This window comes from Aquila chrysaetos, chromosome 15, assembly GCF_900496995.4.
Source record: "Aquila chrysaetos chrysaetos chromosome 15, bAquChr1.4, whole genome shotgun sequence".
NCBI lineage: Eukaryota > Metazoa > Chordata > Aves > Accipitriformes > Accipitridae > Aquila > Aquila chrysaetos.
The window spans coordinates 22,705,473-22,727,931 of record NC_044018.1 but is presented as its reverse complement, the minus strand read 5'-3'; the positions used below and the strand labels follow the sequence as shown (position 1 = coordinate 22,727,931).

Sequence of the window (22,459 nt, the reverse complement as noted above, 5' to 3'; positions counted from 1 at the left end):
CAATATACAACTGATCTGACAGGTTTGCATTATGCGACGTTTTCTAGAAAAATGAAATCATTGTAATGCAGTGTACTGGCCACTTAAGGCTAGTAGCTATATTCCCCGAAATCAGCAGTGCTTCATGCTAAGTTTCTCTCAAGATGAGCTGGAAATCCCTGAAGCGGGAGCAATGATCTTGGACTGACACTTAACATAGAACAGAAATCCAGGATGCCTTTATGTACCGTGACCCAGGCCCCATTGTGCTGAAGTCCTTAGCTGGGTGGATTTTTTCTGTCGTTAATCCACTCATCAAAAAATACAGTTGTAGCCAAAAAACTTGGGTTAGAGGAAAATGTGAAGTAGTTTTAAGAAACTGAAAATGATGCTCCCTTTTACTCATCGGCCCAAAAGCTGAAGAACTTAACTGAGGCCACTCACTCGGTGCTTGTTGCTGGAGAAGGATTTCGTACCTCTGACTGGAATGCTTCAGTTCCTCCTTATAGCATATGTAGTCTTTTCTGCTTTAGCTGCTTCAATTTGCATATAAAAGCAATATTCACTGAGCACATATCCCACCTGATGGGTGAGTGTCCTAAGCAGCGGGCTAGAGCAGCAGTGTCCCTCTCAATAAAGGTGAAAGCGTTTTATACAACGTATAATAATGCCATCAGGAGAAACTGAGTGTGCCCCCCACAACTCAACAGGCGATAAGCCTGTGTTCAGTTTATCCTGGATGGCCAAAGGTGCAAATACCAAATTACTCTCTGTCTCAGAAAAGGGATTTTAACATGTTCTTCTGCTTCACAACAGACTGTCCTAACTACTACCTCCAGTATCATTGCAATCCAGTATTTCGGCATTCACGGTAAAACCCACACAACATCAGTAGGAAAAAAACCTGTGAGGAAAATATATATATTCTATAACATATGGAATAAGTCATATACAGGACTCTGCCTGCATATAGGACACGTAACAAAAAGAAGTTGGCCTTCTCAGGCGAAGGGGAAACAAGGGCGAGAGTCGTTAGTACCTTGCAGCCCTCCTCGTTGGTTCTGTTTTCACGGTACAATCCAGTGTTGCACCAGGGTATCTGAATTACTTTTCGGTAGGAGAACGCGGGTGTTGCAGGTGGGGTAACGCGTTACGGCGGCACGGCTCCCAGCCTGTTTCCCAACAGGAGCGAACAGCCGGGGCTCACAGCGCACGGGGCTGGTGGCGGCCCGGCTGCCGTCCCTCGGGGACCTTGCGTACGTCCCCGCGGCACTCTGCCGCGCCACCCAGGTGCTACCGGGAAGGGGCCTTCCAAGCTGACAGCGTCGCGTGTGTCCGTCCAGATATACTTGGACGACAGGGAGCCGAGCTGGTGCTGCCTGGGAAAGTGACCCAGATTTTATGAACTCTTCCTGGAAAGTGAAGCGACGCTTGCGAGAGCAGCAGAGACGTACGGCAGTAGTCGTTAGGATGACTGCCGCGCTCCGTGACTTCCCGTTCAGGAAATTACACGTTGTCTGAGCCGGAGGGACAAGGTGGGAGGCGGCAGCAGCTGGAGCTGTATTTTCTCAGCTGTGCATCTGACAGCTGCAACCGGAGTCAGCTCCGAGACAGAACGCGCACGCTGTCGCTCAGGGCTTTCAACGGGAAGTATTCGTTACTGGGTCCATCACCTCCTTACAAAGTGAAACGGCATGGCTAGAAACGCCCTAACCACGATGAAATATGGGTCTTAGCAGGGGTCACAGAGAGCCCGGGCCTAGCCTACAGTGTGCCAGCAATGCCGGCCGCCTCCTCTGCCGCGTCACTTCTGTCTCATTCGTTTACACCTGGGGCGACAGGCAGTGTCCCGTCTTGCCACACAGTCTCCATCAGAGGTGGAGAAGCCTGGTCCCGCAAATAATTAAACTACTTGGGTCCCTGCGAAAGTTCTGTGTTCATTAGCACCATAGATATTACCGATGAACCATCGGGCCTTCTCTGTGAAGCTGAATACATTTAAGAAGAGCTAGTCACTGGTAGCTCTTTTTCCATCTATTAGAAAACCCTGTTAACAGAGTCCGTTAATAATGTCCCACATGATGTTCGTTATAGTTGCAACCTTCCTGCCTTCTGAAAGCTGTTAATGCATCTAGGAACATTTTAGGAAACTGCATGCTGTAAATATATATTCCATACCTTTGTAATTGAATTCATAGATCAGATATTACATTTTTTATTTTAGATTCATATTTTTAGTTACATGAATTAATTTTTAGCTCAGCCTGTGTGTTATGATTTAATTGCTTTACAACATCGATAAGAGGCAGTCATGACCTATATCACTAAAATTTCAAGTAATAATTAAATTGCAATGCCCGTTAATTTTCTAAGAAATTGCTTTAGTTTCTCTGCCAAGAAGAGTTTGTTACATCAGAAGCAAAAAAGGAATTAATGTAATGTAATTTTCCTAAGAATTCAAAAGGCTGAACTGGAACTGAAGGCTGATGTGAAACTTCGACCTTTTTGACATTTATTTGAATGAAGCCCGTATAAATGTCAAATATCTGCCAACACCATTTTCACATTTCAGGCAACTGCTTCTTTTACAATTTTCAGAGAGGGCTGGAGAAGTAAGGTTGTTTTTTCTTTTTTAATTATAGGAATGATAGGAAATGAAGCATCTCCCTCCAAACTGACAGGGGCTGAAGAGAGAAATATGCAAGAGTTACCCCTAGGGTTTTAAAAACGAGAACTTATTTGGCAACTGAAATTTTCAATTAATAGTGAATCATACAATCCTTACTCTTCTTGTAAATCAGATAAATATTTCTAATTTGAATATTTATCTTACATAGAAGCTGAGGACAAACTTGCTCAGTGGTATAGAGGTAATATTTTGAGTACAGAACCACGTTCAGAACTGTATACAGTCCATAGGCTTGGAAACAGTTTTGGCTCAGGAAAACATCTCAAATCATCTTTTTTCTCCACAACATCAATATCACCTCACCACAACAAAGCAGAAAGATTACATATTTGGGCAAGAAAATCTACCTGATAAATCATTTCCGAGATGAGGGAGAAGCCATGTGTGAAACAAAGCTTAAAGTTTTCAAAACCATAGTATTTTACCAGCAGACTGCTAATGAATGCAAAACATTTTTCGTAAGTATGAAAACACTGGGATGCAAGCATATTTACTGCCTAACCTGGTTATTTTCTCAAACATATTCTATTATTCAGTTTTGATGCTCTAGAGAAAATAAAATAAATTCCTTTCAGTGAGAATTTTGGGCTTATCTAGCATATAAACTCAAGACAGCCTAGGTTAAAACCAATCAGCTTGGTAGCCAAAGTAATTCTGAAAGTATTCCAATTCAGTACCTGGAGTCAGATACCAAAATAGATATTTAGTTGTGTCTTTTGCCATGGAAGGTTTCTTCATAATAATCACACAATACTATATGACAAAGATGAAAATTAGTCTCTCGGGTAGCAGTAAAATCTCATTTTATATCATGATAGCATCTCTATTAAACAAAGGACAGAAACGGCCCTAGAGGTGGCACTGTACGCCACAACTTTTGGTTTTACACAAAGTTATATATAGCAATTAAAATACTATGCTTAAGATAAAATAACATTTTATGCTCCTTCTGGAATGCAAATTTATGTTATTCAACCTCAGCTTACTTCCTTTCTAAGCTCCCACTGTTCTGTTATACAACAGATGTGTCAAGCAAATAATTTTAAAAGTATTTTTGCATTATACATTTTGAGCTCTGTTTTTACCTTTTGTAGATGGGTAGCCTGCACTGCAATTTAATAGTATGTGGCAAGGACAATACAATAATTAGGAACTGACATTAACATATTTGGAAACATAAAAGTGAATTTGGATCACTTAACAAAGAACACGTATTTGTTATAGATTTCATTTTAATTATGCAACTGCTATCTGTGCAATCTTTTCTCTACCGGTACTAAATGTTAACATTCTAAAATGAATAAAGCTATCATCTTTGCTAAGCAACTAATAAGAGAAAAGAAAGTTAAAAGAATGTTAAAAGATCCTAAAAGTGAACGGTATAACAATGAATGCTAATGGTTACTGATGAGTAATAGCAGATGTGTGAAGGTTGCCATAACGTTTATGATTCAGTGTATAGATACAGCTGGTTACACCTTTTCTAAAAGTAAGTAATTAATTCCCTGTTAATTGCCTGTAAGTGTTTAAACCAAATATTTAAAATCTTGCTTCTCTTTTTCTTTTGGTACTTTAAGGCTCAAAATTAAAGTCAGTGCAACTGATCTCATTTAGAAGATCAGTTATGTGATAGATAAAAATACCTAAATGTCTAACAGTTTCTAAATGATACCATTTGCACTTGCATTTTTATATTTGCACCTGGATAACTGTATGTATGGGAAATGGAGGTCAAAAGTCCAGGTCCATTATATTATGCTTGCAGGATTCTCCCCAGAAGGAGCTTATTCCAAGCTGTAGCCGCAACGGTACAGTATTACAAACCTAAGAATATTGGTATCAAATATTACCACTACACACGGAAATTGTTTCCAGTGTCAAAATGCCCTTTTACAAAACAAGATGATATATTTTTACATGCAGAACAGTGGAAGGGTCAGTGTAGATTTTCTTACCTGTTGTTGACCTGATAGTTGAGGTGATGTTGGAAGATGCCATCGCAGGTATACATTCATCATCTTGGGAATAGCCTGCCTGAATGGCACGCAAGTAACTGTGGCTTCTTGTTCGGAAACATCCAGGGAGGTCAAGGGCATCCATTGCCTGAGCTTCAACTTCACTAAACACTGATTCACACACCGATTCAAATTGCCCATTAACCTCTGCTTCACTCATCTGAATAAACAACAACAATGCATTTGATTTTTGACTTGCTTTTTTGTGATCATCACGGCCTCAACATCTCAAATGGACACCTGTACATTGATGAAGAACTGTTTTAGCAAATAGTTAAAATGTAGTAATCCCTTCTGATCACATACACTTTTTTTTTAACTTACATCAGCTGTTTATATGTATATAGTAAGTACATCACACATGCCATACAATTAATTTTACGTTTAATATCTTTTGGCATATTCAGAGGATTGTAAATACATGATTTAATGGTAACCAACAAGATCACTCTGCGCTGAAATAAATCCGTGTTCTGCCAGGATACAACAGAAATCAGCTATACTAATATTAGCTCTCAGAAGGTGAGGGTGGATTGCCTCGGTTCTTCACTTATCAGCAAAGTTACTACTCATGTGGACATTTAGCCTGTGTGGCAGGTTGTTATCTTCTTCTCACTATAAAGGGGCTCAAGGAGGTATCTCATACTTGAAGATGTGTTAAGTTCAGAGGAGGTGATGCTTCTGAAAGGTTTGAGCAATATTGCATCTGGAGTTGTGTCCAGTGAAGCATGTGAAAGAATAACCATTGTCTGAAATAGACTGAAAAGTGGTCAGATGAGAAAGTAATGCTTGGACCACCTGTAGCTGAGAAGGGCCCTAAACTGAATTAATTCCCTGGTTAACTGGGTTAGTCATTCAACTCCCATGGAAAAACGAGGTGCAGCCACTACTGCTGCCTTTTCTTCAGCAGCGTTATTTTAAACCTGACACTTGTGCCACCAGGTGTGCTGAGGAACTCTGCCTGGCATCTCAGCCTAGGTGTGCCTACCTGCATCCCCGACCAGGTTGGGGGATTTCAGCATCACCCTCCAGCTCCCCGCAGCATCTACCTGCTGACCCTGCCCTACAGGTTGGGCATGATGCAAACCTGTACATTTTTAGGAAGCTTTCATGATAAACAGGGTTTAGGCAGGCTGGCCAGGCTTAGGGAACCTCTTGGGAGGGAACCGTGTAGTGCAGTTTTGAAGATGAGTGCCTAAATTCTAGCTACATAATTTTTAACAGGATCTCTGAAGTCAGCCCTAACTACCTATAAATGTACCTGAATAATTCCAATTATATTTATCCAAAATCAGATAGGAAGTTAACACTGGACAGGCAAACGCATGACCTCCTGATATGTCCTCCTGATAATAATTTTTTTAAAACGAGAGTGCTAGAAATCAAAATCAGTATAAACACCAAGTTAAATTCGTAGCATCACTAAAGTGCACATCCAGTTGATATTACTTTTTTCTATACAGCTGCTAAGTGCATTTTTCGTTATTACTGTTCCTAGAACATTATTCATTATGGAAACAGAGTGAGTGCAAATGTTTCAAATGTTTTAGGATTTTGATTAAGTAAATGGAGTTTTCATACGGAACTTCTGATGATAATGAATAACCGATATTTTAATTTCATGTAAGACATTTTGGCTACTAAATCTCTTCTGAAAGGAATTACATTACCCTTCATAAAATTTGCTTCTAATAAAGCTAAGTAGACTAATGCAATCTTGAAAAGATTAAAAAAAAATCTTACTCTGAAATATTTTGCATACATCATTGATCAGGAAATTTACGGTAATGTAATCTGTAAACACTTTAAGTACTAACCACTTCTTTCAAACCAAGGTCATTGACAATAGAAAAATAAAAGTTTTAAAACTTAAGCTAAAAATGTAAACCATGGAACCCAGCATCTTTCCTGACTCCACCCTTGGTCAAGAGTGAAAAAGGAAGGATCTCACAAAAAAAGGCATTAAAAATACCACAAATCATACAAACTGCTATTATGCAGATGGAACAAGAAGATGATGGTGTCATGGAAAAAGAACGAGAAACGGCAAAGGTTCAGAGCTTGTTATTTTAATACATTTACTTTGTGTAGTATCCATTACATGCATTTATTACTGGTCTGGAAACAGCTGGACTGTGAGGTAGAAGTATGAAGCTGACACAAAATTACATAGGTTAGTGAAAACTGAAAAAGAAAGTAAGGAACTATATCCAGCAGGTTTAGTTAATCTGGCCAATTGAGCAATCTACCTACAAATGAAATCTACTGTGGACGTCTTTCCAGGTAATGCACATTGGAATGAAGAATTTTAACTACTGCTGAAACCAATTAGACATTATGGACAGCTCAGTGAAAATCTCCATGCACAGACATGGTCAAAGAGGCAGAAGATGTTAGAATAGCTCTATATTATAGCATTGTTAGGTGACAGCCAACAGCACTTGCTTGGAACTCAGGATCTAATTCTTGTGAAAGTTTCTCAAAACCAGAGTGTAATAAAAATAGAAAATAACCAAACCAGGGTAATGAAAACCAAGGCATGAGAATGATGGGGAGAGGTTTCACAAGGGAGCCATGAAAAATAATGAAAGGTTTTGAAAATGACTGTCTGTTTCTAATTCTGATGTGTGGTATGCAAGATTATACTTAGCTTTATCCCACATAAATTAAGGAATTTGGCTGAAGGGCATTAGTCAGGCAACTAGTCCCTCCCAACTCTCTACAGTCAGCGGAGACTGACAAGCATTTCCAGAGGGCTCTCAGCCCACTTGGGATGTGCATTGTCCTGGAAGAAACTCTTTCACTCCATTAACTACAGAGGAAGCTTTAGTTGTTGCCTCAGTTAAAAGCCTCAAGTTAGATGAGTTGAATCCAGGCCTGAATAGCCATGCAATACAAATTGAACATGAATGAATATAAAATTGCTTAAAAAAGATTTTTTTTTAACATAAGCATTGTGCATAATTAGCTACTATACTCTTAGGTGCCTCACTAAATGGTCAAAGAAAAATAAAGTAAGACATGTCTGAGAAGAGGGCAGGGTCCACCTGTCATGAAGCAACACAGGGAAGAAATGTCAGGGCCAATGAACATTAGAAACATTGGAAATGTTATGTAAAGTCCTCTGCCAAACAGAACATGCACATACTTCATAAAGCTGCTTGCACTTCAGGCCTGATTCAGATCTCACTTCAACATGAATTAGTACTAACTAACCAACATAAAACCAGCAGGGTGGAAAAATGTGTCTTTTCAGAAGTCCCCATACATAGAATAATTGATGGGACTTATTCTTTCACCCAAGAAGAGTGAGGGATTGTGTTTAGAGATGAATCATTGGTCCTTCGAAGCATAATTATTTCAATCTGTATCTTAATCTGGCAACCCACATTTACTGAAATCAGAGTAGATATTTTCAGAGGATGAGTATTGTAGGAGCGTGCCCCTTATGCTCAGTCTGAATCTTCTTAACATTTAAATATTTAATATAGACTGAAAATGAAAATACCAGTATTTGTATTTTTAATGAAAAATAAATGGAAAATATCATGTGCAATAGTGTCCCTTTGCTTCTAGCATTCAGTATTTTTCTTGAAATTTTGAACAAGGGTTGCATTCCTTAGAACTGAATTACTTTGACAATGCACATCCTCAGTTTGATGTTAATTAAAAAAGAAGCTAAAACCATCCACTAGTAACAACTCTCGCATCTGTGATTATCCTATAAGAAAAGTTATAACAAGAATTTCCCACCTGACTAACACAGCTGGCCTGACTGAGCGTGCTCACTGCTCTCATATAGCTCTGATTCCTTGAGCGAAACTTTGGGGAATTGTAGTTTGCAGAGGGATCCAGGTTGTGACCCCCAGGCACGTCACTTGCAGTTTGAAGGTAGCTCTGACTACAAAGGAAAGAGGAAGAAAAAAGGAAAGGGTGTAAAACTACAGATGGAATCAATTAGGACACTAAAGACAGTAATTTGTATGAGACTCACAAAATCCATTCCCCAGGGTCCAAATCTCTCTCTACATAAAGCATCATAGTTCTGTTGTAGTCAAACACCTTAGCACAAGCAGAGAATCTGTCTGCAGTTCTGCTATCCTAGGTGATATGAAATTTTAAGTCTTTGCTGTATTTAAACATCATCAAGCCTTCTGGCTATTAATGTTGAACTTTACTAAAAGGAAATGTCTAGGTCAACAGGAACAAGAACCAGAGCTAAAGCACAAACCAAAGTAACTAAAAATCTTTCTTCATAGATGAAATCTGCTACTTGTCATCTGGTTTTCATCAGGGTCTTAGGCATCAAGAGACCTTTTATCTTCAAAGGACTGATATATTTTTATGAAAGATCAAAATATCCCATGTTCAGCTAAAAAAATAGATTGATAAGGTACTCAGAGCAACTCCACAAAGCTCTAGAAATGCTTTTCTTACAACACATCTCCCAGTTTAGAGGACTGGGACCTTAACACCACACTGAGCCCCTTCCAGTATGCTTCCACTACAAGGGTACGTTAGTCTTTGTCCTGGTTTCAGCTGGGATAAAGTTAATTGTCTTCCTAGTAGCTGGTACAGTGCTGTGTTTTGAGTTCAGTATGAGAAGAATGTTGATAACACTGATGGTTTCAGTTGTTACTAAGTAGGGTTTAGTCTAAAGTCAAGGATTTTTCAGCTTCTCAAGCCCAGCCAGTGAGAAAGCTGGAGGGGCACAAGAAGTTGGCACAGGACACAGCCAGGGCACCTGACCCAAACTGGCCAATGGGGTATTCCATACCATGTGACGTCATGCCCAGTATATAAACTGGGGGGAATGGGGGCGGGGGGATCGCCAGTCCGCGACTAAGTGGGTGTCGATCAGCTGGTGGTGAGCAATTGCACTGCACATCATTTGTACATTCCAATCCTTTTATTATTGCTGTTGTCATTTTATTAGTGTTATCATTATCATTATTCGTTTCTTCTTTTCTCTTCTATTAAACCATTCTTATCTCAACCCACGAGTTTTACTTCTTTTCCCCGATTCTCTCCCCCATCCCACTGGGTGGGGGGGCAGTGAGTGAGCGGCTGCGTGGTGCTTAGTTGATGGCTGGGGTTAAAACATGACAGTCTTCATGTTTTATGTTAAATATATTGATTATCTATCATGCCAGGAAAATACATAAGCCTAAGAAAAGAACGGTACTTTGCTTTGAATACAAAATTAAAAAAAATGAAAGTCACAAACAAGGTTTACCAGAGTTCTCAGAATCTCTGAAAATAAGATTTTGGAAGTCATGTGACACTCACCCCTACACATCAGTGCATAAATTATTTAATGTTTCAGAAAATGTTGGGTTTCGTGTGGTAAACAGGCAGTTTTTATATTCATTCCTTAAAGGTAGCTTTAACAAAAATACAGTTTCTGGGAGCAATAGATTTGTGCCAGTTGAACGTCTGTCAATATTGGCAGTACAGTTATTTCAAGCTGAGCTGGCAGAGTTACTCAGTCCAGCGTGGCTGTGACACATGCCGGGGCTGTCGGGAATTTACCTGTGAAGGGGGAAGTTTCCTCTCTGGAAGGACCAGACCACTTAGTGGATGAGAAAGCCATAGGTTCAACTCCTGGTGCAAAATGAGGCACAACCCAGGACCTTGTTTCTTAGACCACATTTATCAAACACTGAGCGTGACCATAGTCAGGGGCTTGAGGAAGCACTCAGCCTTCCTCACTGAGTGGACACAACCTGAGTTTGGGCTGGGTGCAATCCCTGAGGAGCACTCGGGGAAGAATCTCAGACCTTTTATCACGGCTCTGACTAGAGAAGCAAATAGTGTTGAGCTCCACCTCCCTGTGTGGCCATGTCCTTTGATGCCGGGCATGTGATGACCCAGGGTGCCCTCACATCACAAGCTGCAAGAGCAGATGGGATTTATTGACCCTCCTGACCTTCTACTTGGGAGATCTGATCTCAAGCACTTCCATGTGTTCTCCCTGACTTGGCCATCTCAGGGTCAACATAGACATAGCCTTGCTTCCTCAGAGCATCTGCCAATGGCTGGGCTATCTGCTCCTCTAAGACAGGGTGCTGCCGCCTCCTTCTTCTTCAGTAAAAAAGGACAGGTTTTGTTCTCATCTTGGTGCAAGGCAGGCACTTTTTTGAATTCTTAAGAAATTTCCCTGGAGAAAGCCCATTTTTTTCTTCCTGTCTTCATTCAGTGCCTTCTATGGAATACCTCTGTAACCTCACGATGGAGGTGAACTACGCAGAACCTATGCTATAACTGCTAAAACCAAAATGAAAATGTATGAGATTGATGCAGGCATGTGATCAGAGGTTAATTAAGTCATTACAGTCCAAGTGATTTGCAGATTAAGATAGCTGTCTGGTAGCGGGTCTAATTTGGTTTTAGATGATGAAAACAAGAACTGTAGCAGCACTTTTTTGTTCCTATAGTATGAAGACAAATATAATAGATTTGGTGAAGTGGTGTAGAGCCTCCCTATCTATATTTAGTTGCTGGATGTAACTAAACCTCCTTTCCTCTATAGGCAGCAGGCTGGTGACTGTCACCTGCTTTGTGTCATTCTGATTCTTTGCATATGCTTTATTAAATCTGTCCGGTATTGTTAATTTAATATTTTTCAAAACAGTTAGATGAGTCCCCTCTGGACCTTCTGCTTGTCATCAGGTGGCAAAATCTGGGATTCTGAGTTCACAAACAGTTTGTGAAAGAGATGGTTTGAGGTTTCTTCATTAAAACATGGGCCACATTAAGAAAAGATAGAAGCAATAGAATTAAATTATAAATTATCAATTATTTTATAAACTACTTAATAATTAATTAATTTAAACTGGCTCCTAATAACTGTCTCCTTTGCTAAGTAATGCTCAACAACCTAGTATTTCATTATGCACATACCGGTTCCTTGTGAGGTATTGCTATCATTAAATACAATCAACAATTTCTACAGCAATACTTTCTTAGGGAAAGAAGCCCAGTATTCCATGGTACTGCTAAGCAGCTGAGTTTTGATGGATGAGTTTGGACATTACCTGATAGTTAAATAATTTTTCATTTATCAGAGGAGAGCAATTGATTCATAGGACTGTAGCAAAATAACTGTTACATATATTAGGCTGTAAAAGCAATTTCACATCCATTTGATTAATACTTTGAAATCTTCCTGATAAAAAGAAATTATTAGTTTTCATTTCTAAGATATACACTCAAAGTTATCGTCTAGAATAAATGTGTCAATGCATGGTAAAAATGATGACCTTGCTATAAACATGATCCAGAACCAAAACACCATAGATCCAAAAGTTACATGGGGCAGTTGCTCTCAAGTGTCATTATCTGTTGCTCAAGGAACTTTCATGCTTGTTAACAATGCTACAAAACACACATCACATGTGACATTGGTAAAAGCTGGCTTTTTAATGAGATCCACTCTGTCTATAATCTTAGGAGCAAAATTCTTGACCTTCATTTCCAAAACACCACAGCTTTATCACTTTGATAAAAGAAAATAGTTTTCATTTATGCTCTGTAGTAGATGATCTTATATCTCAGCTGATCACTGAAGAAGGGCAAGACAAGCATGAGCACATGAGATGGTTTGACAGTTCATCTCCAGCACCACAAACAAATACACACACTAACATCAAGGAGGTGACTCTAAAGTTTGGTACTATGGAAAAGGAGGAAGAGGATGAGACTAATAGGAAAAATTAAATTGGTATGTCAGTTCTCTTCCCACTTGCTTTTCCAAAGAGACGAGATCTTAGGGATGGTTTCCCCGTTAAAAGCTTTTTTTGTCCTCAAGGGTTGCTTTGCCTTTTCCATTGGCTTCAGAGGAAGTCCAGGGCAGCTAGGAAGAGGTCTTAAATTTAATGAGAAGTATCTTAGCTGCAAGCAAGGCTCAAAGCCTAGAGAAACTTTTGGGAATAAGGCAGTCCCATGTAATGACCTTGCAGCTCTTGAGAACCTCTACTCTAGAAAGGAAGCTTTAGAACTCCCAGTGAAGATAGCTAAATTTCCAACAGCACTTTCAGCACTCAGCAGATTGTCTGAGTGTATTCAGGGAGGACGAAATACTGTATTATAGCCACATAAAGTGAGCTATAGCATGGCATGCTTATCTGGGACAGTATATCTGACAGCATACCTGGGATAGCATGCCACCCTGATATAGAGTGAATGGGAAGGAGGTTAGGCTCCATATTCTAACAGCAAAAAATAGATAAAGAATAAGGGAAGAGGCAGCAGTCCAAAAAAGAGTCCTTGCTTAGCAGTTTCTAAGAATCTTGCATCACTGCCTCCCTTTTCTTGCATTCCTCTAGTCTGCAAAAACTCAGGTCTCTGTATCCAAACCTCATACTCCCCGCTGCTCCTATCTGAAATCTGCCCCTTCCTCCAGCCCCAGAACTTGCATTTACCAAATGGCCCAAATATAGCTCTCCTTCATTCTTGACCAACCCAGATCCTAATCCCCTACTGCTCCCTAAAATCCTCTTAATTCCCAGCTCACAGTTGTCCTGCTCAAGATCTTCCTAAACACCATCACAGAAGCCAGCATTGGGCCACTTATCCTACTTCTGTCCCCTGCAGGTTTCCCAAGGACTCAACACCTCTGTCTCTCAGCAGAGTCCAGCTCACCCCTGCTACAGCCATCTAATCCTACTCCCTCGCTGGGGGCATTGGCTGCCACAAAAGCACAAACTCTTCTCCTTCTTGTACAAACTAACTGTTCTTGACCACATCTCACCAAGAGTGAAATTTAAGAGCAGAATGGGGGAAAATAACTGCTGAAAAACAGCTGTTACTTTAGCCCTATAAGCAACAAGATGCACTAAAAAAAAAAAAAAAGAAAACAAAAAAGGATAATTTTTTTTTTACTCTTTTGAGTCCAGAAAACAAATACCCTTCTGTGTTTTGCCATGTTTTGTAGCCATCCTTAACAGGACTCAGTACAGTAAAAATGTAGGAAGAAGTTTAAATTTACTTATATTGTAATCAAAAAGCATTAGATAACGTTTGTCAAGAGATTTCAGGAGATGGAAGAGCACATCTACATCTCCTTATCTTTTCCCCACTTACGCCATTGTAACAGAAGACTTGTAAAACTAGAGAGCTATTTAGAAGAACGAAAGGAACAATCATGTAAGCTAATCCAATAGCTGCAATCAAGCATTAACTAATGATAAGGGAAGGACTCTTATTTCCTCATCTGTAGCCATCTATTATTTAGCCATCTATTTCCTCCTCTACTCACTGTGTATTTTTAAAAGGAGTGAGATGCTTACTTTACTTTATAGACAGTAAATATTTAACATTGGGGTTTTTTTTTTTCCTGCATTCCATTGTTTTCTATAACTTTTGGAAAGTTTATATGACCACAGATAGTGTCTGAAGCAGCCCAACGACTTCAGCATACAGTGCTGGGGGATCTGAGGCATTCCCGCTGCGGTCTGTGCCACAGCACCTTGCACCACTCATCTGAAGTCTATCGCTTTGCGCAGCACTCAGCCCATGCTTTGTCATCACTGAGTTCAGATGCTGATGAACACCCAGGACGGCTTGCGGTGTGTTTCCTGAAGTCTCTTGTCATTGCTGTATGACAAGTATTACTGTAAGCTAGAATTACAACACGCAGTGTTGTACTGTGACTTATGCATCTTTTGCAGAAGAAAAAGCTTTTTGTCCTTTGGTGAAAAGGTATGTATGATAGTAAAAGAACATGGCTTCACTTTTAGGACACCTTGAAATGCCAGATTTAGAGGATGACATGGTTTTACGCCTTATAGCTAAGCCAGGGTCAAAACAAAACAAAGAAACCCCCTAACTTCTCCCTACAAATTCAGATTCCTGAGCAGCAGTACTTGAAAGTCAAGATGACCTTAGTGGGAACATGGGGTGTATAAGTCCTGAGAAAGGGATCTCTGTCACACTGCCTTTTTTTTTTTTTTACTGTCTGTATTTTATTTTCTAATAAGTGATTGAGATCATGTACTTTGTTATAAACCTAATAGCATTGCTTAAAAAAGTATGAACGTGATGCCAACATTGCAGCAAATGTTGTACACTTGCCAAGGTCATTCCTTGATCTACTCACATTCAAAATAGTGATCACTCCCCAGAGTACCTGTTCTCTGTCAAATGTTCAGCCAGCACTGCACCCTGGGTCAAGAAGGTACCAAAAGTGAATTAAAATCTTCCTAGGCCTCTAAAAGTTGCAGCAAGAAAGTCACCTTCTGACTCTGAATGGGTCTATCAGGTTTATTAAGGGAGCATCAGATATAAAGAAAGTCCATTTTCCATCAAATTAATTTTTAGAATTGTAATATTCTAAAATCATACCTTTTTATTTTCATGATCATGCCTGCATTTGTCCAAAAATCTGAGAATGAATGGGAACATTAAAGAAAGTACAATCACTTCTGTTTAAATCAGTATATGCAATTCAGAAGTATCATTCTGGGACAAAAAGATAAAATTTGTAAAAGGATTCATCTTGGGCACCGAAAAGGGAGGTGCATTAGGATTAGCAAGGTAGCATAAGTTATCAAAACCTATTTTATTGAGAGATTTGCATTTCAATGGATATTCATTTCTCTATCTGGATCTATCTTAACTATGTCTTTGTAGGTACATGAAATAACTCATCGACCAGAATCTAATGATTAACCTCAGCTAGCAGTGCCATTGTATAGCAGCTGCGAGTCATACTGTGTCTCTCTGGATCCCTGCTGAAGTCAATAGAGCTCTGCAAAGGGGCACAGATGTGCCTGCATGCAGCCCATTGGAGAACTCAGAGTATAGACATTAAGTCTGATTCTCCCTTCGGAATAGCACAGTTAGTCTGGTTCTTCAAAAAAACTGAAAGTACACATAAATCTGGTGAATTTATCTGTAGCGAGGAATTTCTTTTCTAGTCTATGCCATACTGGAGCTTCTCTTTGATCAGGGATAGATATGAGAATTTGGGCCAAATTAAATTTTTAAGTCACCTATATTTTTCATCATTGACCCATAGCCTTTTTTAAAAAAGGTGCCTGAAAGATATTGAACATTTGATTTATTACAGGAATATGTTAGGAAAGAGGTGGAGACTGGTGCTCCTGTCCTTATGAAATTCCTACTAATCACTGGTAGGAAAGAACCTTTCTCGTCAGTAAGTCTTTAGGGATTTTGTACAACATGAACCAGAAGAGAATGAGAGGAAATTATCTGGAATAGTTAAACAGTCTGGTGGTTTGATCACTCCTTGCAAAGATACAGAGGCTGTAGGCTCAATCAAGCCTGTACTCCAAATCACGCAGAATGTGCATATATTAAAAAAAGTCTGATGTGGGAAGTCTAAACTCAGAGTTCTTGTTTGTAAGAGGTGACAGATGTGCACATACAGCTAATCCTAAAAGTCCTGTTCCAATATCCTATTTTGAGCTTGCCCTGGAGAGTAGGCAGCGAACTGGTCAGCAACAACAAAACTCAGGCAGCTGTTATGGCAAAAAGTTAGAGGCATTTAAAGCATCATGTAGCAGTTCAGTAAATGGATCTGAGGACCTAAGCAGAACTCAAATATTGGATGTATGTTCCTAAATCCCTTTATGGAATATTGACCATTTTCTTCAGGAAGCTATCTCACTTTTTTTTTTTCTTTTATTTGTTTTTGGTATATATACATGTACACATGCAAAAAATCATAATTAGGCAGAACAAATGTAGACTACAGACCATACAGTCCATTAAAGCCAATAGGTCTTAAGCAAATAAGTCACCTTCTCATGCTGAAGTTGAAGATATTAATGAGACTATGTAATTTCTGGGGAAAAAATAGAAATGAATTGGGAGAAGTGAAAATATATACAGGATTTCTGCTTTTTAACCAAAAGCATCTTAATTTTCAAAACCTTGCCTGAAGAAGAGAAGTGTTTCTACACACATAATTTATAGTCTCATTTAGTTTTTATTAAAGACTAAACAAATGAGAAAAGTAGCTCTTGATCTTTTTAAAATGAAAAGTAAAACTAGCATATTTGTTGAAAGCAGGAATGAATAAGCACCAGAAACATATTTTCTCTTGGATCTCAGTATCTGTGCTTGTGACACTGGCCTGAATCTTACCGCATTTTCACTGCGATCCATCACATAATTGTGTCTTTCTGACAAAAGCCTGTTTTATTCCTGAGAAGACTCTGCACTTTGTTCAGAGCCTTAGGATCCCCTTTCCATCCCTACTCGAGGGTAATACATTGCAGCCCTACAACATAAAGCTGGTATTTGCTACAATGAGGCAGGAGATCTGGGCTCAATTACTCCCCGGGTTTCACACTATGCTACTTCTAAGAGAACAAGGTGCCTAACAGTGCTTCAGAGCATTTCCTATTATTCTGCAAAGGAAGAAAGGATGGGGACCGTCTTCTGACCCCGTAAAAGATACTTCCTAGGTAGCCAGATGACTAGCTGCCCTTCATCAGCATTCCCTCTTAACCCTGTGGACTAATCTAACCCAGATCTTATTGACTGCAGCAGCGAACACTATCACTGTGCCAGTGGCCCACTGATTGCACTATTAGTTGATAAGGCTTTGTAATTAGCCCTCAAACTCTCCTCAGTAAATCTCCAATTTCACCCCTCAGAGACTCTGAGTAGATGCTACTACACTATAGGGCCTCAGAAAGCTACTAATGAAGTGTGTAATGAGGCTTTTTAGAGTCAGAAGATTGAGGAAAAAACAAAGATAAATAAAAAGCATATAAAAGATGAGAGTTACTTTTCCAGTAATTTTTCCCATCTCTTCTATTGAAAATATTTCTCAGGAACGGCTTCAAAACCATTGCTAATTTAAACATGCAGAAGAGTTAATGGTGAATTGAAGTTTACCCTTAAAAATTAATGAAGGCTTGCATCACTGGTGTGCAGCAATGGAGAGCATTGAAATAGGACATTAATTTCTCTAGCAAGGAAGCTGTGCTTAAATTCTCAATCTATGATGTTTTTGCAGCACACCCACTCCTCCACACGTGCACACTTACCTACAGCCTGCAATATCAAGACTTCTTCCTGTGTACTTACCAAAGTGGTATTTCTCTAGGAGGAATACCCACAAATTTGTCCATCACTAAACGATATGGCGTTGGCACTGTCATGGGCAAAAATGGATAAAAAGAGAGAGGTTTGGTCTCATGCAGTGCTTCCAAACTTCTCATTTGGTTTTCATTCTCATGTTGTAAGGGTTTTGGCTGGGATAGAGTTAATTTTCTTCATAGTAGCTGGTATGGGGCAGTTTTGGATTTGTGCTGGAAGCAGTGTTGATAACCCAGGGATGTTTCCATTATTGCTGAGCAGCGCTCACACAGAGCCAAGGCCTCTTCTGCTTCTCAGCCCACCCCACCAGCGAGGAGGCTGGGGGGGCACAAGGAGTTGGGAGGGGACACAGCCGGGACAGCCGACCCCGACTGACCCAAGGGATATTCCACACCATATGATGTCATGCTCAGCTTATAAAGGTGGGGGAAGAAGAAGAAAACAGGGGGATGTTTGGAGTGATGGCGTTTTATCCTCCCAAGCAACCATTAGGCGTGATGGAGCCCTGCTTTCCTGGAGATGGCTGAACACCTGCCTGCCCATGGGAAGTGGTGAATGAATTCCTGGGTTTGCTTTGCTTGCGTGTGCGGCTTTTGCTTTACCTATTAAACCACCTTTGTCTCAACGCAGGAGTTTTCTCACTTTTACTCTTCCGATTCTCTCCCCCATCCCACTGGGTGAGGGGGAAGTGAGTGAGCGGCTGCGTGGGGCTGAGCTGCTGGCTGGGGTTAAACCACGACAGTATGCTATGGTTAGCACAAATGGTTACAAATGGTAAGAATTTTTTTTTAATGGAGATTTCCCACATATATTAGAGGAGCCTGTGCTGTTCCATGATTCCTGCTGAGCCAAGTACTCTGGCCATTAAGTGCTGTCAGATCTTCTTCTTGCAGTTTAACCCCCTTACTGTGTGCTTTGGCTAAGTTTTTGTTGCCATAATAGAGTCTGCAGACCAGAACATGTGGACATGCCTTGGGTCACAGTGCAGATATTCTTTAAGTCAGCATAAGTTAGTATGGCCACAGAAAGATGCAATCTCTCGCTCTGAAAAGGGGAAGAGCAAGGAAAGGTTATTTTTAACTCAGATCACTGCTTTGATCTGGTTTACCATAAGCCCAGAAAACATGTCAACCATTTCAGGTCTTTCTTAGGCATATTATCTTAAAATAGTGATAAAGTGGGTTTTGCCTTGAGATATCAGACTGTGAAGAAGAGTGGCTGAAATATGGACATGCATTGTGCTCTTCAAGTGTGCTATGGGCTTTAATAACATCCAATGCAACTGTGTTAAACATCTGAGGGAGGCACGGCTGCTTTCTCTGTGACCATGACTCAGAGTTTGAGACACTTACTTCTGTACAGGGGCCAAAACCTGGCAGAGGGTTAGGTGGAGAATATAGCCAAGACAAATCAAAGTACCACTGGCACTGTACTGTGGTAGTCCACCAAATAATTTGTGCTATGGCAGATTTCCTTCCTCATTGAAACACTACTTTTTTGAACTACCTATCTGTTCCCATCTGCTACCTGTCTGCTCACCCATCAGCCTAAGGTATCTGGACTACCAGCTGCCACAGTAAAGTCTGCCATTAGAGGTTCACAAAACAAAAGTACACATTGCTGTCACTCATTTTATTTTATATTGTACCTTAACCTATTTCATCTTCATGTTTGCAGCATCTCGTTTCCCATGAGTCACTTCAGAGCATAATGGAAAACTTCAGCACAGCACAACTATTCATTTGCGTGAGTGATACCGGTATGATCTTCAAATACAGTGTGTTAACTTTGGGCTGAATGCTGTTGATATCCCTTTTGACTAAATGGTTAGAGAGTTTTCAGAGTCTTTCGCAACACTTCAAAAAGGAGATACTGAAAATGGAACTTGCCATTTCTACAGTGCTATTCTGTTCATTTACATGATCAGTATATTAAGTACTCTTTTCCTGAAAATGAGAATCATCAAACAACTGGAATATTATCTTCAGTCATAGAATTGTTTTTCCATCACATAGTCCCAAATTCTTGTTTTCTTTTCAGCTTTCCTTCCGGGATCCCAGTGTCTCTGATGCTTCCATCTCTCAGCTTTGCTTGTTTTTGTCACAAATACAGAGAAATGACATTTACTAGGTTGGAAGGATACCCTTACAAATCATGTGGGTCAGTCTTTCTTCCAGGATTGCACAAAACTTATTTAGGACAGACATTCTCTTTGTTTCAGCTACAAGTTCCATAAAATGTTCAGCTGTTTTGACCCTTACTGTAATTGAAAATTCCTAACAGCACGCTACCTACCTTCTATAAGCTACCTTCCACAAACCACCTTCCAGCACAGTTTAACTCCATCCCCAGTAGCATCACAGCATGGCAGAAAACAATGGACTGAATTGAAGGGGCTTACATTTCACCTCCCCAGGCCCTATATTTGTTCATAGGATACAAAAACTGACATCCAAATTATTTGGTATGTCTAATCATAATGTAAAATTAAAAAATAATTTAAAAAACTTTACCATTTATTTTTCTCCTAGGACTACTGGGAGTCAAGATAATTTCCACAATAAATGGGATTGCTGGCACTGTTCCAAGAAAGCAAAAAGTTGGAAAGGAAGCAGGTTCAAATACGTATCCTGTCTCCACCACAGCAAGCCTTATTGCATTATATTTCACTCAAATGCAATTTCATAATAATAATAATAAATTACACTGGCCTTCGACTTGATGTTATAGGACTAAGTAGTGCAACATACTATTCAGTCGTTTGAAACAGAAATGAAGAGCTGAAATGCATTTATCTTCAGTGAGTAATCTAGACATTTAATTTTTGAAAAATCCAGCAAAATTTGAGTCACTTAGGCTATGGCTATACTCAGAAATAAGCTAGGTCCATTACCTGACCCTTCAGCGAACTGACCTGTACGGTTAAACTTTCTTATCCTATAGAGAGGGTGGCTGCATGCACCAGGGTTAGTCCCTGAAACCTGCCCGGGCACTGTCTAGAAGAGCGCTGGGTGCCCTAGGCTGAGCGCGGGCTGGCGGTCATGCTGGCTGCGCCAGCAGTTTGACAGAGGTGGTGATCAGATGGCAGTGGTTGCATATATGCCCTGCTTCTGCCACCTGCATAAACCAGCAGGTTTTTTTTCTTTTTTATTCCCACTTGGAATAAAATATACTCCTTTCCAACAGTAAGTGAAAGGAAATTATTTCAGAATTTTTATGTTTCTGTTAAATCAGTTACATATACCTATTTGTATGTTGTTAAATAAAATCATTTATTCAGATACAAATATGCATTTTTATTGTTTATGAATTTTTAATGTTCACTTTGCTGAATCTTTGAGCAACACAAACCGACAAAATAGGGGCTTACTTTTGTCAAAGTAGAAACAGAATTTAAATGGGAAAAAACTCCTTGCAAAGATGCCTGATAAAACTCAGAGGAGAAACATGCACATATGTCAAAGGTCTGTCGAAGGTTAAGTGAAGGCTTTTCTAATTTTCATTTTATCCCATTCGGGATAGTGATAGAAAACTAGGCTTATTCTTATGAAACCCACCTACATAAGTTTTGCAGCCAAGGCATGTTTATATACCACCAAAACTATCAATATTCAGTTTTTATTACAGGTTTGCTGGTGCTCTGTCAGACCCCAGTTCTGAGCTATCCTGTCACCCAAGCAGAGGACTAAGGGAGTATAAGACCCATTTTATTCCTGTAAACAAGCTAAAAAGCCAGCTAATGGAGCTGACATCTTGAATTACATAATTTCTCTTAATACATGCCAGAAATGCTATTCCGCCCTGCGACACCTGCAGGAATGCTGTTCAAAACCTTGGCTTCTGGCTCAGCAGCGTGATCAGTGGTACAAGGGGTACTCGGCATGCCATGGGGATCACTGAGCTGTGCCGGAGGAGGAAGGAAGGCTCCATAACCATCATCCCTCGCCACATCGGTCACAGAAATCTGCCAGACACAAAAGGTAACCGCAGTGACAGGGAGACAGAGACGTACTGGGAGGAGATGCCTTGTGGTGAAACCGCAGGTTTAGGATCAGCACTTTGTATTCCTGTGAGACAAGAAATTTTCTGTCTGCTTTAGGACTGCTGAAATTTGCAGATTTTTGTAAGGCAGACATACAAGAACCAGAATAGTTGTCACATTTCTGCCTGAGGTTCACCAGAAAAAAATGTGTATGTTAGGCTGGCAGATTCAAGGTGCTGCCCCTCAGTTTAAGGGAAAACTGAGGATTTAAAAGATATCTGTCAGCAGCAGCCTGGCTGCTCAATTATTCCTAGTGCAGTGTTTGCGACAAATTCTCGACAGAGCCCCTAATAATATTTCACAGTATTACAAAAAGCTTCCTCCTTTTCTGACTGCAGTTAGTGGTAACTATGCCATTAAATCCTTTGGGACCATGAACAGGCACAGCTGTCAACCGCAGCATACTGCATCAGCATCACACTCGTGTTTTAATCAATTATATTTTGAGCAGTGTATTTGCAATACATAGAAAACTGACAGAAGACACAACATTTGGTACTGACCTACTAATAAACACCTGCCTTCAGGATGTAACAGATCAGAAAGACTTTTTTTCTTGAAACACATTCTTTGTTTGAATACGTGTGTCTAGATGCTGTCTGGATCTGTTTATAAGCTGCAGGGGTCTAGGGCAGGCACTGAGACCTGCCAGTCACTGGA

At 40.0% G+C, this 22,459-nt stretch overlaps 1 protein-coding gene across 5 annotated transcripts in view; it reads right to left on the bottom strand.

Moving 5' to 3' along the window:
* The window catches only part of DLGAP2 (DLG associated protein 2), a 482,669-nt gene that overhangs the window by 49,889 nt on the left and 410,321 nt on the right, over positions 1-22,459 (bottom strand). For all 5 annotated transcript variants that reach the window (XM_030037650.2, XM_030037651.2, XM_030037654.2 and 2 more), the window contains 2 exons: positions 8,437-8,584; positions 4,624-4,843 (listed from right to left, as the gene is read on the bottom strand). In XM_030037650.2, coding sequence (XP_029893510.1) covers positions 4,624-4,843; positions 8,437-8,584 — 368 coding nt within the window. The remainder of the gene's footprint in view (positions 1-4,623; positions 4,844-8,436; positions 8,585-22,459) is intronic.